Genomic DNA, 14,697 nt, shown 5'->3' with positions numbered 1-14,697 from the left:
TACTTGAATGTGGATCTCCTTAGTTCTAATGACCTTATTTATTCCCCCTTTCCTCTGAGCAGCACTGAAAGTGATGATCTAGGAAACCTTTCTTATGTGCTGTTGAGACATTTTGCAGGCCAGGATCACCCATGCACCTATTCAAGACAAGATGTGTAAGTGTGAACAATGCAACTTTTTTAAAGTACTAAGTGACTAATGATTACTGCTGTTGATACAGAGGTTCTCGCAAGGGGGAGTGAATCAATAGTTACTATTTACATTTCATGTTTTGTAAGATTTTATGTTAATGTTATAATATTTATTCGTTTAAAAAGTTATTAGCTATTAGCTGCCTGAATAGGAATAATCTTCACTAGATGTAGAACACTGGATTCAATCTTTCCTTATGAAATGTAAGTTTAATAGAATATATGTGCCTCCAAAAGTAAAAGAATGGATAACATGGAATCCTGTGATTAAATAATTTTGTGTCCTATTTTATGTAGTATGTCCATACAGCTTATGCTTTGTTTGACCATTTTAGTATGACTTTTAAAAAATTGTATTGATGAATGAGCTGGGTTCTAGCTGAAATGCATAATAGGCTTCTAAGTCCCATTGAAGTCTGTGAGAACCTTCCAATTAATTTCAGCAGGATTTGGATCAGGTCCGAAGTCAGTAAGAATGAAGGTTGGTGATACAGTCAGTAACTGCTAGTGACACTATACTGAATCAATGTTCGTTAAAGAGAAGGCCAGATTTTCCAAGTTAGACATGACTGGTTTGGGTAGTATGTTTACTTGCATCTGTGTTACGCACACAAAAACCTGGTGTACAACTAATTGGCTGTTTGCTCAGGGAAATATCTGATTTGCATGCACTTGTCAGATGTTTGCAGTGACAAGTTAGAAGCCACTAAGTGAGAAATGTCAGAAGTTATTACACTGATCCACGATGAATAAAATTGACATTTCATCGAACAACAATACAACCATTGTTTTAGCACCAATATTGTGGAGGTGGTGAAGATGGAGGTGGTCAAGATACAGCATCTGTTTATCATTCTTTCGACATCCACTGTTAGATAAAATATTATAGTTTATCTTTTAATGATTGTTCCTATTGTTATTTTTGCTCCAGTAGAAAAAATGATTCATGCTGGCAGACTGAGCCTAGTCCACCACAGGAATTCTTGGATGCATGTGGGTGTGTGACAGATCATCGGGTATATTTTATTCCTTTCCTTAACAAAATGAAACTAATGGATTGGGCTCATTATGACTGGTGATTTTCATTCTGTGTCTAGTATTGCTTTGACTTAATTTTCAAAAGTTTTCAGGGAAATAATGTATAAAATAATATTAGGCTACATCTAGACAAAACACTTGCTGTCACTATGTCAACCTTGTGAACTATCATATCTTCCAGAAATGTATCACTGTGAGGACACTGTATATGAAACAATTTTTTGTTAAAGACATATTTTCTCCAAGATAGCTGTCAGACATTTCAGATATAATTTTATATAAATCTGAATGTGATAAGCCCAGCAAAACCAAGATCTGGGCATTTGTGGAGTTGGGGCTCAAACCTGTCTTAGCAGCATTTGATCTATGGCTATCAAACTCAACTTGGCTATCAAACACAACTTGGCAGTGCAGAGAAGGCTGGGGACTGGTCTCATCTCGTCTTCACCCTTTGGAGGTTGGGATGGGGTGTTGGAACCCAGTGAAACACTAGCAGGAAGCAGTCCTTGTATGCAGGATAGCACAAGGACTGCAAATGTGGCTGGCACCTGCACAATGGAACTTTTGTCCTCCACCTTGTGCACTTGTGAACAACACCACTCTGGGGTTTTGTTAGCCAAGTGCCCCCTATCTATTCCCAAACCCTCATTTGCATCCTGCAATAGTCTTGTAACTGTAATAAGAATGAACAGATCACTGCCCCACTTCCACCCTCTATTACTGTAGTTTATTCTTATCTGCTCTGGAGATAATAGAGCTCAAGCTTGGGGGCTGGGGAGGGGGCAGAGAATCTCTCTATATGAAAATGTTCTATTATCTGAATATAATGTACACTGCAAACAATACCAGCAATATTAGGGGAAAAATTTGCCCTCCATCGTGCTCATACCACTTGAATTGAGGTAACACAAGTTAGAGGAGTTGAACTTATATCAGCAGGCAGAACTTTGCCTTTAAGACAATATGGAAATTAAACTTCAAAGTACAAAATTAAGTGGTTAAAATACAAAATAATGTCTAATAAACTGAAAGTTGGTCTAATTTCAGAGTTGGAAGACTGTGTTCTCTCTCCTCCCAGCTGATAGAAGTTAGAAATCTGCAGGTTATTAGGACAGCATTTTGAGTTCATTTGCTCACATTTGAAAATGAAGCCAGCCTCTGAGGAAAAGATCTTGGAGTAGATAGTTGTTTGTGAGCTTATGTCCACCATATTACATCTCTCCGCATTCACCAGATTTTTGTATCTCTTCTTCCCACTCTCTGGCCCAAGGAGAGAATTCCCATAAATCATTAAAGAATGTTTTCATGTATTTCTCATCAAACAGATCACATGAATTTGAATCCTGTCTCCCCCTCATACTCTGTTCAATGAATTTTGTGTGTTTATTTTCAGCTTCAGCAGATGAATGATAGTGGCTGTAAAAGTCTCATTGCCTTTTCATTGCTGTAAACTTTCCCAAAATTGCATGATAAAAAATGTTGTTTCCAAAACAAAGTTGACTGATAAGGTTACAACGGAAATAAAAGGTGGCTTTGATTTACTAGTGACAGTTACCATGATTTCAGATGTCCTATGAACATAAAAAACATACCTAATTTGTTGAAAAGTTATAAAAGCCAGAAAAAGCCAATCCAGCTGAAAAGCAAGGCAGTAAAGTTTGAGTGTGAATTCAGAATCATGGCTAAAAAATAGTGGCTGAGGCTTTTAAAATAACCTTACTGATATATGTATATTGTTTTCCAGAAGTGTCCAAGCTTCAATGTGTCTGCTGCCTATCTGGAGAACAGGAAAGGGCATGTTCTGTACAACCTCTCGGGTTTCAGTGTGGAAGAATACTTAATCATGTCTACAAACAAAGCAAGGTAATTTTAAAATTCTTCTTCGAGTAGTGTCCATACGGGTGTTCCACTGTAGGTGTGCTTGCGTCCCTGCATTGCTCGTCGGAGAACTTCAATAACAGTGTCCGTTAGGCCCGCACATGTACTGTCTCTCCTTGTGCCCCACCATGAGGCTAGCCCAGTGCACAGGGGCTAATCCCGCTCAGTTCCTTTTCAACCTCCAGGGCTAGAGATTGAGCTATTAGCAGTCTGTTTATGACCATCACCTTCTTTTACATTTCTATAGTTAGTCAGTCTCCCGAGACTTAGTTGTAGTTTTTTCTTTTTGTACTTTCTTCCCAAACAAACAGACAAACAAACACACTTCCCCCACAAATCCCCCACCCCAACTTTTTCATCGGGGACCCTTCCTCCCACCCCACAGGGTATGCCTGGTTCACTGGGCTTCAACAAATGTCTCTCCTGCAAAGAGGCCATCCATGTAGCAGACAAGCACTCCCAGTGCATATGCTGCCTCAAGTAAGGCCATATCCCACAGAAGTGTGGACTCTGCCAGCAACTCAGACCCAGGCCTCGCAAGGACAGGGTGTTGAGACAGAAGATTATCTTCACGGAGGCAGTCCTCTAACCTTCCCCGGACCCACACCGAGAGTCACCTGGCAGACATGAGTCTTCCCCATAGACCTCAACATCCAGGGTTTGTGAGTTGAAGAAATCAGCCAGAGACCTCTCTCGCAAGTCATCAAAAAAGAGAGCCGGAAGTCCCCAGAGTGAGCCCTGAGCCAGCCGTAAATGATCTCTGACATGCTTTGTATCCTTGGTACTGTCAGCACTGAGATAATCCCAGCTGGTTCCCACAGCTCACAAAGATCTGGAGCGGTATGTGACACTGACATGCCTAAGGACCCGATGGGGACAGGCACCAAGTCAATGGCACTGGAGGACAAAGACAGGAGCCAGCACTCCACTAAGAAGATGCTGCTGGTATGCACTGTAGCAATGGCACTGGCATTGATGCCCCATCCAGCACTGGACTGGTCAGTGCAAGCAAGATCTCCAGTCCGTTTGGTCCTGCCAGTGGCTCCAAGTCAGTTGGTACCGTCAGATTTCCGGCACTGTAGAGATCTCCGTGTATCCAACATACCAGAGCCTCCTTGGTACTGGGACCTCGACACCGAGTCTTCTCTGCTGCCCCACGCAGCCCCACTCTCCAGTGCAGACTCAGACAGAGAACCAGAGGAGGTCGTGTCTCTTTACTCCTCCATGCTCCCTATGATGCTCATTACCAAGAGGGTCCCCAGTCATACCCTTAGGCCGCCCCACCATCACCACCTTAGTAGAGCCAACCATAGGCACCAGCACCAGGATTTATACTACCATCCCAGTGTCCATATTGGGATCCTTGGGCTGCATATCACCCCCCATGCCTCTTGGGCTTCTAGGCTCACCCATGAACCCCTGAGATGCTTCCCCTCGGCCACAGCATCCAGAGCCTTGGAACCTCCAGAAGAGATTGTGGAGGAACAGGATGGTGGCATTAAGGAAGTAGTGACTCTGAGTACCAACATCTCCTCCTCCTCCTCCCCAGATGAAGCCATCATGCATCCACCACTTTCGTAGGCCTGTGAATTCTGGCTTTTCCAGGATGTGGCAAAAAGAGTTGTAGATACTCTACAGACACCATTAGAAAAATCAAGGACACCTATCACAAGGTCCTTGACGTATTATGCTCCCCCTTGTCCTCTAAAATAGCCTGCCCTATTAATGAGGCTCTCCTGGACCCTGCAAAATTATACAGCAGACCCCAGCATTGGTGGTGCCTACTTGAAAGCGGGCCAATAAATATTATGCCCCAGCTAGGGAGATGGAATTACCCTTCTCCCACCCTCCACCCACCTCCATTATGATGGGTGTTGTGAACTCTTGTGGTCATCAACACCAAGTGAGGTCCACTCCCTACAACAGGGATTAGAAGTGCTTGGACCTCTTTGAGAAGTAAGCTATTCCTCGGCCATGCTACAATGAATTGCCAGTTACCAAGCCCCAGTGGCAAAGTATGACAATGTCAACGATTTGAAACTTAGCAACTTTATTGATCAGCTGCCTGAGTTGCACTGTGACCAGTTCAAAGCCGTCATCCAGGGTGGACAACTAACGGCCAAGATGGTGCTATAATCTGCCCTCAATGCAGCTGACACAGCAGCCCGATCCATCTCCACAGTGGTGGTTATGCAATATGTATCGTGGCTACACCTGTCGGGCTTCCCTAAGGAGGTGCAGTTGACCATCAAAGACCTTCCCTTTGAAGGCACTAAACTCTTCACAGAGAAGACAGACTCCTCTCTTCATATCTCAAAGATTTTAGGACCACTCTCCACTTCCTGGGCATCTACATGCTAGGACAAAAGAGAAAATTTAGTCCACTGCCCCAGAACAAACCATGCACCTCCCAATACCTTACTCAGCACTACTACAAGCCACACAGGAAGAAAACTAAATTCCCTGGGCCTAAATCATCTGGCCCACAGATCCTTACCGTCCACTTCCAAGCACCAATTTTGATGTGTTAGTCAAGGCATTGATAGATCACACCACCCAACTACTACAGCTGACCACCGCTTCCTACCCATTTGACTACCACCGGGCAATGTTGTGCAGGACCAGGGAATGCATAACATCGGACTGATGGGTCTTGGAGATTGTTCAGAATGGCTACTCCATCCATTTTACCTCCTTACCCCCTGCCTGTCCCTCTTCAGGGACAGTTCTCACAAGAGTTTACTACAACAAGAGATAGATTGTCTCCTCTAGTTAGGAGCCTTAGAGCCAGTACCTCAACATCTACAAGGCAAAAGTTTTTATTCTTGCTATTTCCTAATACCTAAGAGGAAGGGAGGTTGAAGACCCATATCAGACCTCCGAGCACTCAACAAGTTTGTCAAAGCTCAAAAATTCAAGATAGTCACTCTAGCAATGATTATTCCACTGCTGGAACAGGGAGACTGGTTTTCGACCCTTGACCTTCAGGACACCTACTTCCATATCTCAATCCTACCATCTCACAGATGGTTCCTCAGATTTACCCTAGGACAAGACCCCAGTACCAGTACAGAGTACTTGCCTTTCAGTTATCAGCCACTCCAAGAGTATTCTCCAAGGTTCTCTCAGTAGTGGCTGTGCACCTGTGCTCTCAAGGGATCATGATGTACCCGTACCTGAATGACTGCCTTCTCAGAGCTCAGTCCTTTCAAGAGACTCACCGAGTCACCAGGTCTACAATAGATTTATTCACAGAACTAGGCCTACAGATCAACGTCCAGAAATCAACTCTCATTCCAGTGCAGCACCTGGAATTCATAGGCGCTGACCTTGACTCCTTACAGGTCAGAGTTCTCTTATCTTAACACAGATTCCTCTTTTTGGCCACATTCATGGACACTGTTCAAAGCAGCCCACAAATATCAGCCAGACACTGCTGCCATGTGCTCCAGACACTGCCTACACTGGGGCATAGGGCAGCAGCTACAGCAGTAATACCACATGCCAGGCTTCACATGTGATACCTCCAGATGTGGATCAGTTCAGTTTACAGACCAAACAGAGACAGACTAGATAAATGTCTGTCACTACCCACCAGGATCAAAAAGTCCTTAGACTGGCGGAAAGACTAGCAGATGTTTGCAAGGGGATCCCATTTTCAGAAACCTCCCCATCATTGCTTCTCACCACCGATGCATTCATCATAGGATGAGGCACATATCTAAATGACTTCAGGACACAAGGCAGGTGGTTATGCACAGAGATATCTCTCCACATCAACCTCCTCAAACTCAGGGCAGTCAGGAATGCCTGCACCCATTTCCTCCTGCTGATCAAGGGATCACACATGAGAGTCCTAACATACAACATAACATGTTTGTACTACATAAATTGGCAAAGGGGAGCTAGATTGCCTCTGCACAGAGGGAGGATAATTTGACCACGCTATCAGTTGCTTACCTTCTGGGCACTCAAAATTTGATCGCCGACCGTCTGTCGCAAATTCCCACATGACCATGAGCGGGAGATAAACTCAGCAGTGCTTCATGACCTATTCAGGTGGTGGGGGACCAACCACAGACCTGTTCGCCACTTACCTAAACAAGAAATGTCAATGCTACTACTCAGAGCAGGGATGGGACAACACTCCCTGGGCAATGCTCTCCTTCTCCCTTCGGACAAGGACCTTCTTTATACCTTTCCTCTGTTTACCCAACAGTCAAAAGTCCTATTAGAAATAAAAAGAGAAGGAGCATATGTCATACTGATTGCTCCTACTTGGCCAACAGACTTGGTATCCTTACCTGTCACAACTCGCTATATGCCCGCCAATCTCTCTCCAATCCATTCCTTACCTCCTCTCGCAGAACAAAGGACGCACCCTACAACCCATCCTGGGGATTCTTGGCCTCAAGGCGTAGCTCCTTCATGGTTCCAATACACAGAGAGCTCCTGCTTGAAGGAGATACAAGAGGTATTACTGCACGGTAGAAAGTCCTCGACATGCCCATCTTACCTACAAAAATGGTCCAGGTTTTGGATTCAGTGTACTTCCACACAAATCTCTCTGGCATCTGCAACTCTTCCAAAGATCCTAGACTATGTACTAACACTTTTTTTTCTTTTTTCTTTTTTTTAAATCGGGACCATCAGTTCCCTCAGGGTCCACCAACTGGCTATAGCAGCCTTTCACAGTCAAATAGAGAGATACTGAGTGCTATCACACCCGACCACTAAACAATTCCTTAGGGATATAGAAAACCTTTTCCCACAACCCTGACATTCTACCCCCATGTGGGACCCAAACCTGATATTGAAAGGCCTGACTAGACCTCCTTTTGGCCTTGTGGCTACCTGCTTGCTTACATACCTTTCAATGAAGAAGGCCTTCCTGATAACAATTACTTTGGCTATCAGAGAATAGGAGAAATAGCAGCTCTGATGGCATAGCCCCCTTATGCAGTATTCTTTCGGGACAAGCTTGTGCTCAGGCCAGATCCAAAATTCATCCCTAAGGTAACGTTTCCATTCTACATGAACCAATTTATTCACCTTCCACTTTTCTACTTCAAGCCTCACTGTGACAACAGGGAGGCTATATTCCACACTCTAGATGTCAGGAGAACCCTAGTCTTTTACCTGGATAGAACGAAGGCTTTCAGGAAATCTCTTAAACTGTTCCTCTCTATTGTGTAAAGATCGAAGGGCTCAGCAATATCAGTCCAGAGACTCGCCAAATGGATATCAAACTACATTAGACGATGTTATCAGATCTGCAACATGACCCCACCAGATAATATTCGCGCACACTCCACGAGATTGTTCTCCTCATCCGTTGCCTTCTTCAAGAATGTCCCTATCTCTGAAATCTGTAGAGTGGCGACATGGGCATCAGTCCATACCTTTTTCAAAAGGTGATCGCTGGGGACTCTGCCTCAGATGCCATCTTCAGCTCCACAGTATTGTCATCTGTAAGTGACCCAACTCCGAAGCCCCAGCCTTCTGGTAGGGATTTTGCTCAGAGGTCACCAACAATGGCGCACTCATAGGGACACTATTCAAAGAAAAAGTTGCTCACCTCGAGCAATAACGATGGTTCTTTGAGATGTGACTCCCTATGGGTGCTCCACAATCTGTCCTTCTCCCCTCTGCTTCTGAGTTCTTGTCAATGACTCTGTGGTGGAGAAAGAACTGTGTGTGTGTGTGTGGGGGGGGTGTTAGCCCAGGCGCATGGGCTAGCCTTGTGGTAGGGCACAAGGAGAGACAGCACATATGCAACGGACACTGCTACCAAAGTTCTCCAACCAGCAGTGCAGGGATATAAGCACACCAACAGATGAGAACCCATAGTGGGGACACATCTTGAAGAACCATCATTACTGCACAAGGTGAGTAACTTCTTCTTTCTGCAGGGTTTCCTCTTAATTAATCAGTTGCCTAGAAAAGTTGTCCCAGCCAAGTGGATAACACAGGCACTCAGATAGTACAGAGTTGAGCAGCAGTATAAAACCCTAAGATAGCATTGATCAAATGCTTGGTCACGTACAGACAGATCATATGTGTGCCAGCTAAATTGTATATGTGCAGCATGGGACTTCCTGCTTCATAGGCCTCTTGGAGCTATGGGAGAATCTTAATCTGTCACTGGTAGCAGGGTTTATATCCACAGAAGCTTCCCATTATTTACACTTGCGCTTGAACTGTATGTGTTTGGGAGGGTGAGTGGGCCTGGGCTCTCTGCACTCTTCCTCTCTTGCCATTCAGAGACCTCTGTTGGGGTGGTGTTGGCTGGGCAGTAGATCTAGGCGTTAACACTACATAAAGATCAATAGGACAATTTACATTTTTCAGAGCTATTGTTGCAGGCCTTCTGTAGACTCAGGCATTGCTGTATTGGTAACACTCCAGTCACATTTCAAGATTTTCTTTGCAATTCTGAGAGCTAGAAATTGACTTTTATTTAAGTGAAAACTCTGATTCTGGCGTAATCATATGACTCCAGGTGCCGGGGCTCGACATGGCCCCATATAGTGCCTATGCGTTACTTCAGCCCGGCTTAATTGTCAACCACTGAAGAGTGACATAATTACAAACATTTGAGCAGGTGCAACTTTATCAAGAAGAGGGAAGTGTTACACATACATGCGAAACACGACATGAAATTGATTTAATAACATGGAGGAAAGTTATGCTCTTAGGGTAAATGACCAAAACACATTTTGAGTGTTGGGAACTTTCAAAACTACCCCTTCCTTGCTCATCAGCTTATTTGTGTTTTCCTTTTCTGAAAATACAGGTTTTGACTACCGGGTTCAAAGGGAAAACATTTGTTTCAAGGCACATACCATTCACCTGTATATAAGGAGTAGATTAGACGTCTCTTTCAAATACAGATATCGTGATTATATGGGGCTGAGCTGTACTTCTAACTTGAAATGTAAAACAATAATAAAGATGCTTATGAATTCTGTGTTGCAAGAAAACATTCCTCACAATGCTAAGAAAGGTAAGCTGGTGACAGACAGCCTCCTATTACTTTGTTTTGTATTACCAGATATGGAGGCTGGTCTTTTGGTGTGAAAACATCCCCTGAACTTCAAGACCAGAAACTGAATAAAACATACTCTAAGCCTCTGGCTAAGGTAAGATATGCATATAGAGTCCAATCCGTATTGCAATGCCAAAGTATTCAGATTCCTAACTCCTTGGCACTTAACATAGTTACAAACTGACTGGTCAACCACACCTCTCATTTGGAATTGGAAGCATGCAATCAGGCAGCCTCAAAGACCACACACACACACAAAAAGGCAAATACAGTATAGAACCATGTTAAATGTAAACTGCTGAAAAAATAAAGGGAAAGTTTAAAAAAAAGATTTGATAAGGGAAGGAAACCGTTTGTGCTTGTTTCATTTAAATTAAGACAGTTAAAAAGCAGCATTTTTCTTCTGCATAGTTAAGTTTCAAAGCTGTATTAAGTCCATGTTCAGTTGTAAATCTTTGAAAGAACAACCATGATGTTTGATTCACAGTTACAAACATTTCAGAGTTACGAACAACCTCCATTCCCAAGGTGTTCGTAATGCTGAGGTTCTACTGTAAAATAATGTAATTTTAGAATTCTTGTGTTTAAAATTGGGAAAAATCCTAAGATATTTTTAGTCAATTACTCTGTCCCAGGATTGTTGTATTACCCTGTGCTTTGTGCAATTCAGTCGTAAATAACTCAAATGAGGGGTTTCCATCACTTCCCTTGGGAAACTATTTCACCGTCTAATAGACCTCACTTTTTAAGATTATTTCCCGATAGTCAGCCTACATTTTTCTCTATTTCCCTTCTACTCCTACTAAAATCAATCTCAGAATTGGCTGAAGTAAAGTGAACTATCAATTGTGTTTTATTGATGGCTATTTCAGTCTTGTGATCAATATTCTTTTTTCTGAAAGCAAACAAACTAAAATATAGCAATTTCATTGCATTTAAAAGAGTAAAGATGTGGATGTCTAGAGTAGCTACTGCAAGAATAATAAAGTAAATAGTACTTTGCACTTATAAGATGCTCCTAAAATACTTTACAAATATGAGTAAATATTATTCCCCTTTTACAGCAGGAGAAACTGTGAGTTCACGTCTTGCATGAGGTCACATAATAAGCCAGAGGCTTAGCACCCAGATCTCTCGGTTTCCAGACTATGTTTTAACCAGTAAATCATTCTGTCTTGCACTGTACCTCACTACCAGAGGTTTTCCTGATTAACTGTTTTGGAGCGATCCATTAGAGGCAGAGACTGTAGGAGTAGTCCTCCATCTACCAAATTCAGACTTTTCTTAAGGCTTTTTGAAGTGCACTGGAAATATTTCCAGAGAGGACACTGTAGAAGACTGGATGAGACCTATGGTCCAGTGGGGATTTAGGAGTCTAAGAAATTTTAGTGTGTTTCCATTGGTTGTAAGACCTTCCTCAGACTACCTGAAAAATCTTTGAGGTTCACACAACTGTTCAGAGAACTTCTAGACCCGGAGTCCAGCAACATGAAGGGGAACAGCAGTCTCCCAGATGTGTTTCAGGGTCTCTATGACTGACCTCTGTTTTGTGTTTTTGTTGAAATGAAGGGCACTGAAGAAGCAAGTTGCCTTGTAAGTTAAGGGAGCTGACCTTTGAATGTTAAATTGGAGCTGGACGGAAAGAAGCCCTGACCTTAAACATTTTATATAGGTTGGAAAGGGGATAAAAACTTGTTGTTTTTGAAGTAGAGGTGGAAACATTTATCCAAGCCTTGCCCCAAACTACCAGCAGGGGCAGGAGGTTAGTTATTAAAATGGGACATGCACACATCGCTTATCTGAAGTTTGGTTTGGCACTTTTGCCAAATCTGGATTTGTCCATCAAAAAACTAACTGTTTACATTTTATTTTTTGGTTCTTTATGGTTAAGGGTATGACTCTGCTATGGAGGTCACTAATTCCATTACTTTACTGGACCTCCATGACTTCTGCAGTGGCAGGGCTGGAGGAGCTGTCAGCTCCAGGGCTGTCAGAGCAGGGGTCCCAGGGTTGAAGCAGCAGGGGGCGGGGAGGGTCAGCCCCTGCCACAGGAACAGCATTGGGGCTGGAGCAGCTGCTGCGGTCAGCCCTGGGGCTGCCAGAGTGGCCAGCTACGGGGATGCCGGAGTAGTTGCCCCCAGGGCTGCCGGAGCAGTGGCTGGTGGCCTGCCCCAGGGCCACTAAAGCAGCTGGCTGGGGGTTGTCCCCAGGGCTGCTAGAGCAGGGGCTGCCAGTGCAGTGGGCCCTGGGGCCTGCCAGAGCGGTGTCTGGTCCTGGGGCTGGAACAGAGGCCTGTATCACCTCCCTCCCACCTGCCCCCCGCAGCACTCCCACTGTTAGTTCCCCATCCCACAAAGTATTTTTAGTGAAAGTTAGGAACAGGTCATGGGCTTCCCTGAATTTTTGTTTATTGCCTGTGACCTATCCCTGACTATTACTAAAAATACCTGTGACATAATCTTAACTTTATTTATGTTCCCCCAAATTTCTTGCAGCTTTGAACTCTTGACTTGATCAGTGCATAATTGTGCACTTGAGTCCAAATGGCTACAATATACTGTGTTTCTCTGTCTGCTGTTTTTGTTTGTTTGTTTTGGTCTTTGGCATCTACTCCACATGTCATCAGCAGAAGAATAAATTATAGTTATACTGTTAGTGAGTAAGCTTCATTTTTCAGAGCCAACTTAATAGTGCATTAGACTTATAAAGGGCTCTATGTTATCTAAACTACCTCCTTGAAGTGGCTTTCGACTGATGTAGTGTCAAATTATTGCATTAACCTTTCAATAATTAATGACCAGTCTTTGACCTTTTGGGCCTGTTCACAAGACAGTGAATGTACCACTTACATAGCCTTTTATGAACGAAAATGGGAAATTTGCATATGAAGAGACTTACTGTACGATTCATTACACAGCAGAAAACCTCTGAGTCCTACACAAATTATTCCTCTCCACTGCAGGATGTACATGACAACTAACTTCCCACTCCAGTTTTAACAATACCTAGCCAAAACATGGAAGGTGACAAGCACCTTAAATGCATCTTGTTCCAGGTATGAGACAAAAATACACCCACAGTGTGTATCACATACCAAGCATGTTTGAAAAAACTCTGGCATTCGACATTCAAAGATGACTCATGGAACAGGAGTGTGTAGCGGAACTCAGTAGCTCATCCCACCCACACCTGCCCCTTCCTTAGTTGTATTGCGTGTTCATTGTCTCTGTAATCTGACCTATAAAGTGTTTGTTGCAAGGTGGCTTGCTCTTTTAAGGGTCAGAGGGCTGGGGCCAGCTAACTCTAGTTACTAAGGAGGCACACCTGAGCAGGAGTCGGGCGATTCCCCTATAAAAACAGCAGGAAGCTTCAGGGAGAAGAGGACACTCAAGGAGAGACAACCAAGGGAAATAAGCAGCAAGAAGGGAGAGTCTCCTGTCGTGGTCCCTGATATGAGGAAGGGAGACTCCAGTTGGGAAGGGTGTGGCTGGATAGAAAGCCTGTCTGGAAGTTTGATTTCTATTTGGAGAGAAGGCCTGAAGGCAGGTCAGGCCTTGCATCTTCTCCAGCTGCTTAGACAGAAAGGAGAGACTGTGCCAGCTAAAGGCTGAGGTGAAAGACTTTTTTCTGTTTGTGAATTTCATGTGAATAAAATCAGACCCTAGGGAGGGCTATTGTCATTGGACTTGTGAAATCCTGTGTGGAGTTTATTTAAGAAGCCCCTTGAGGAGGGAAACTGAGGCAAGAGGCTGCTTCCAGGGTTGTGATGAGGAGGCACGTGCGAGGCGGATGACCCATTGACAGTGCTATATAAGTGCTAAGATTCATATTCAGACATGTATATAACCTATTGTACAAAAACATCTGAAAAGCCTAAGCAAACCTAAAGAAAGTTTGGGTTCTTGTTGTGGTCTGTAATTACGAATTTAGGGGGCATCCCCCAGATAGTTCTTTCTCTAGTTTGACCTTACCAAGTTGTCACAGGTTCATGGAACTGAGGCAATATGAAATCAATTAGATCCCAAAGTAGCCTGTGCCTATTCACCATATAATTGTAACGTGGAAAAAAAAATGTTTCTCGCTGTGGAAGAAATTTGTCGGACTATGAGTGGAAGATAAAATTATGTAAATTCACAATTTGATAGCATTTATCTAAGGAACACCCAACTGCTCTTCTCAAAGGCAGTAGAATTCCACTGCAGATGAATTTTACTCATAGGTACTCAAGAGGGAGCGAGAGAGATACAACTTTTAACGAACCAAGTAAAATATAACCATTCAAGAACACTTGGCATAAAAAAAAGCATAGATGGTAAGAGCATTGTTGGGACACAGAACTCTTAGGAACTCTCCTGGATATTAACTCTCCTTGTACGTGGAGACCACCCCTGTCAGGGGAGAACATGTACAGTAACCTTGGCAAAATATCTGCTGTCCTCCAAACCACTGCTCCCCCTGTGATATTTGTAGAAATATACATATATAGGAATATATGCATATATATAAACACACATCTATCTAAGTATTTTTTATGGTCCTTAT

At 43.4% G+C, this 14,697-nt stretch overlaps 1 protein-coding gene across 1 annotated transcript in view; it reads left to right on the top strand.

Moving 5' to 3' along the window:
• Positions 1 to 14,697, top strand: part of ABCA13 (ATP binding cassette subfamily A member 13) — a 294,371-nt gene that overhangs the window by 182,587 nt on the left and 97,087 nt on the right. Inside the window, exons 44-47 of the mRNA XM_043540473.1 lie at positions 63 to 155; positions 1,123 to 1,207; positions 2,974 to 3,092; positions 10,162 to 10,249. Of these exons, the coding sequence (XP_043396408.1) occupies positions 63 to 155; positions 1,123 to 1,207; positions 2,974 to 3,092; positions 10,162 to 10,249 (385 nt within the window). The remainder of the gene's footprint in view (positions 1 to 62; positions 156 to 1,122; positions 1,208 to 2,973; positions 3,093 to 10,161; positions 10,250 to 14,697) is intronic.

This window comes from Chelonia mydas, chromosome 2, assembly GCF_015237465.2.
Source record: "Chelonia mydas isolate rCheMyd1 chromosome 2, rCheMyd1.pri.v2, whole genome shotgun sequence".
Classification (NCBI taxonomy): Eukaryota; Metazoa; Chordata; order Testudines; family Cheloniidae; genus Chelonia; species Chelonia mydas.
The sequence above is the reverse complement of the archived record's forward strand: the minus strand, read 5'-3'. Positions and strand labels throughout refer to the sequence as shown.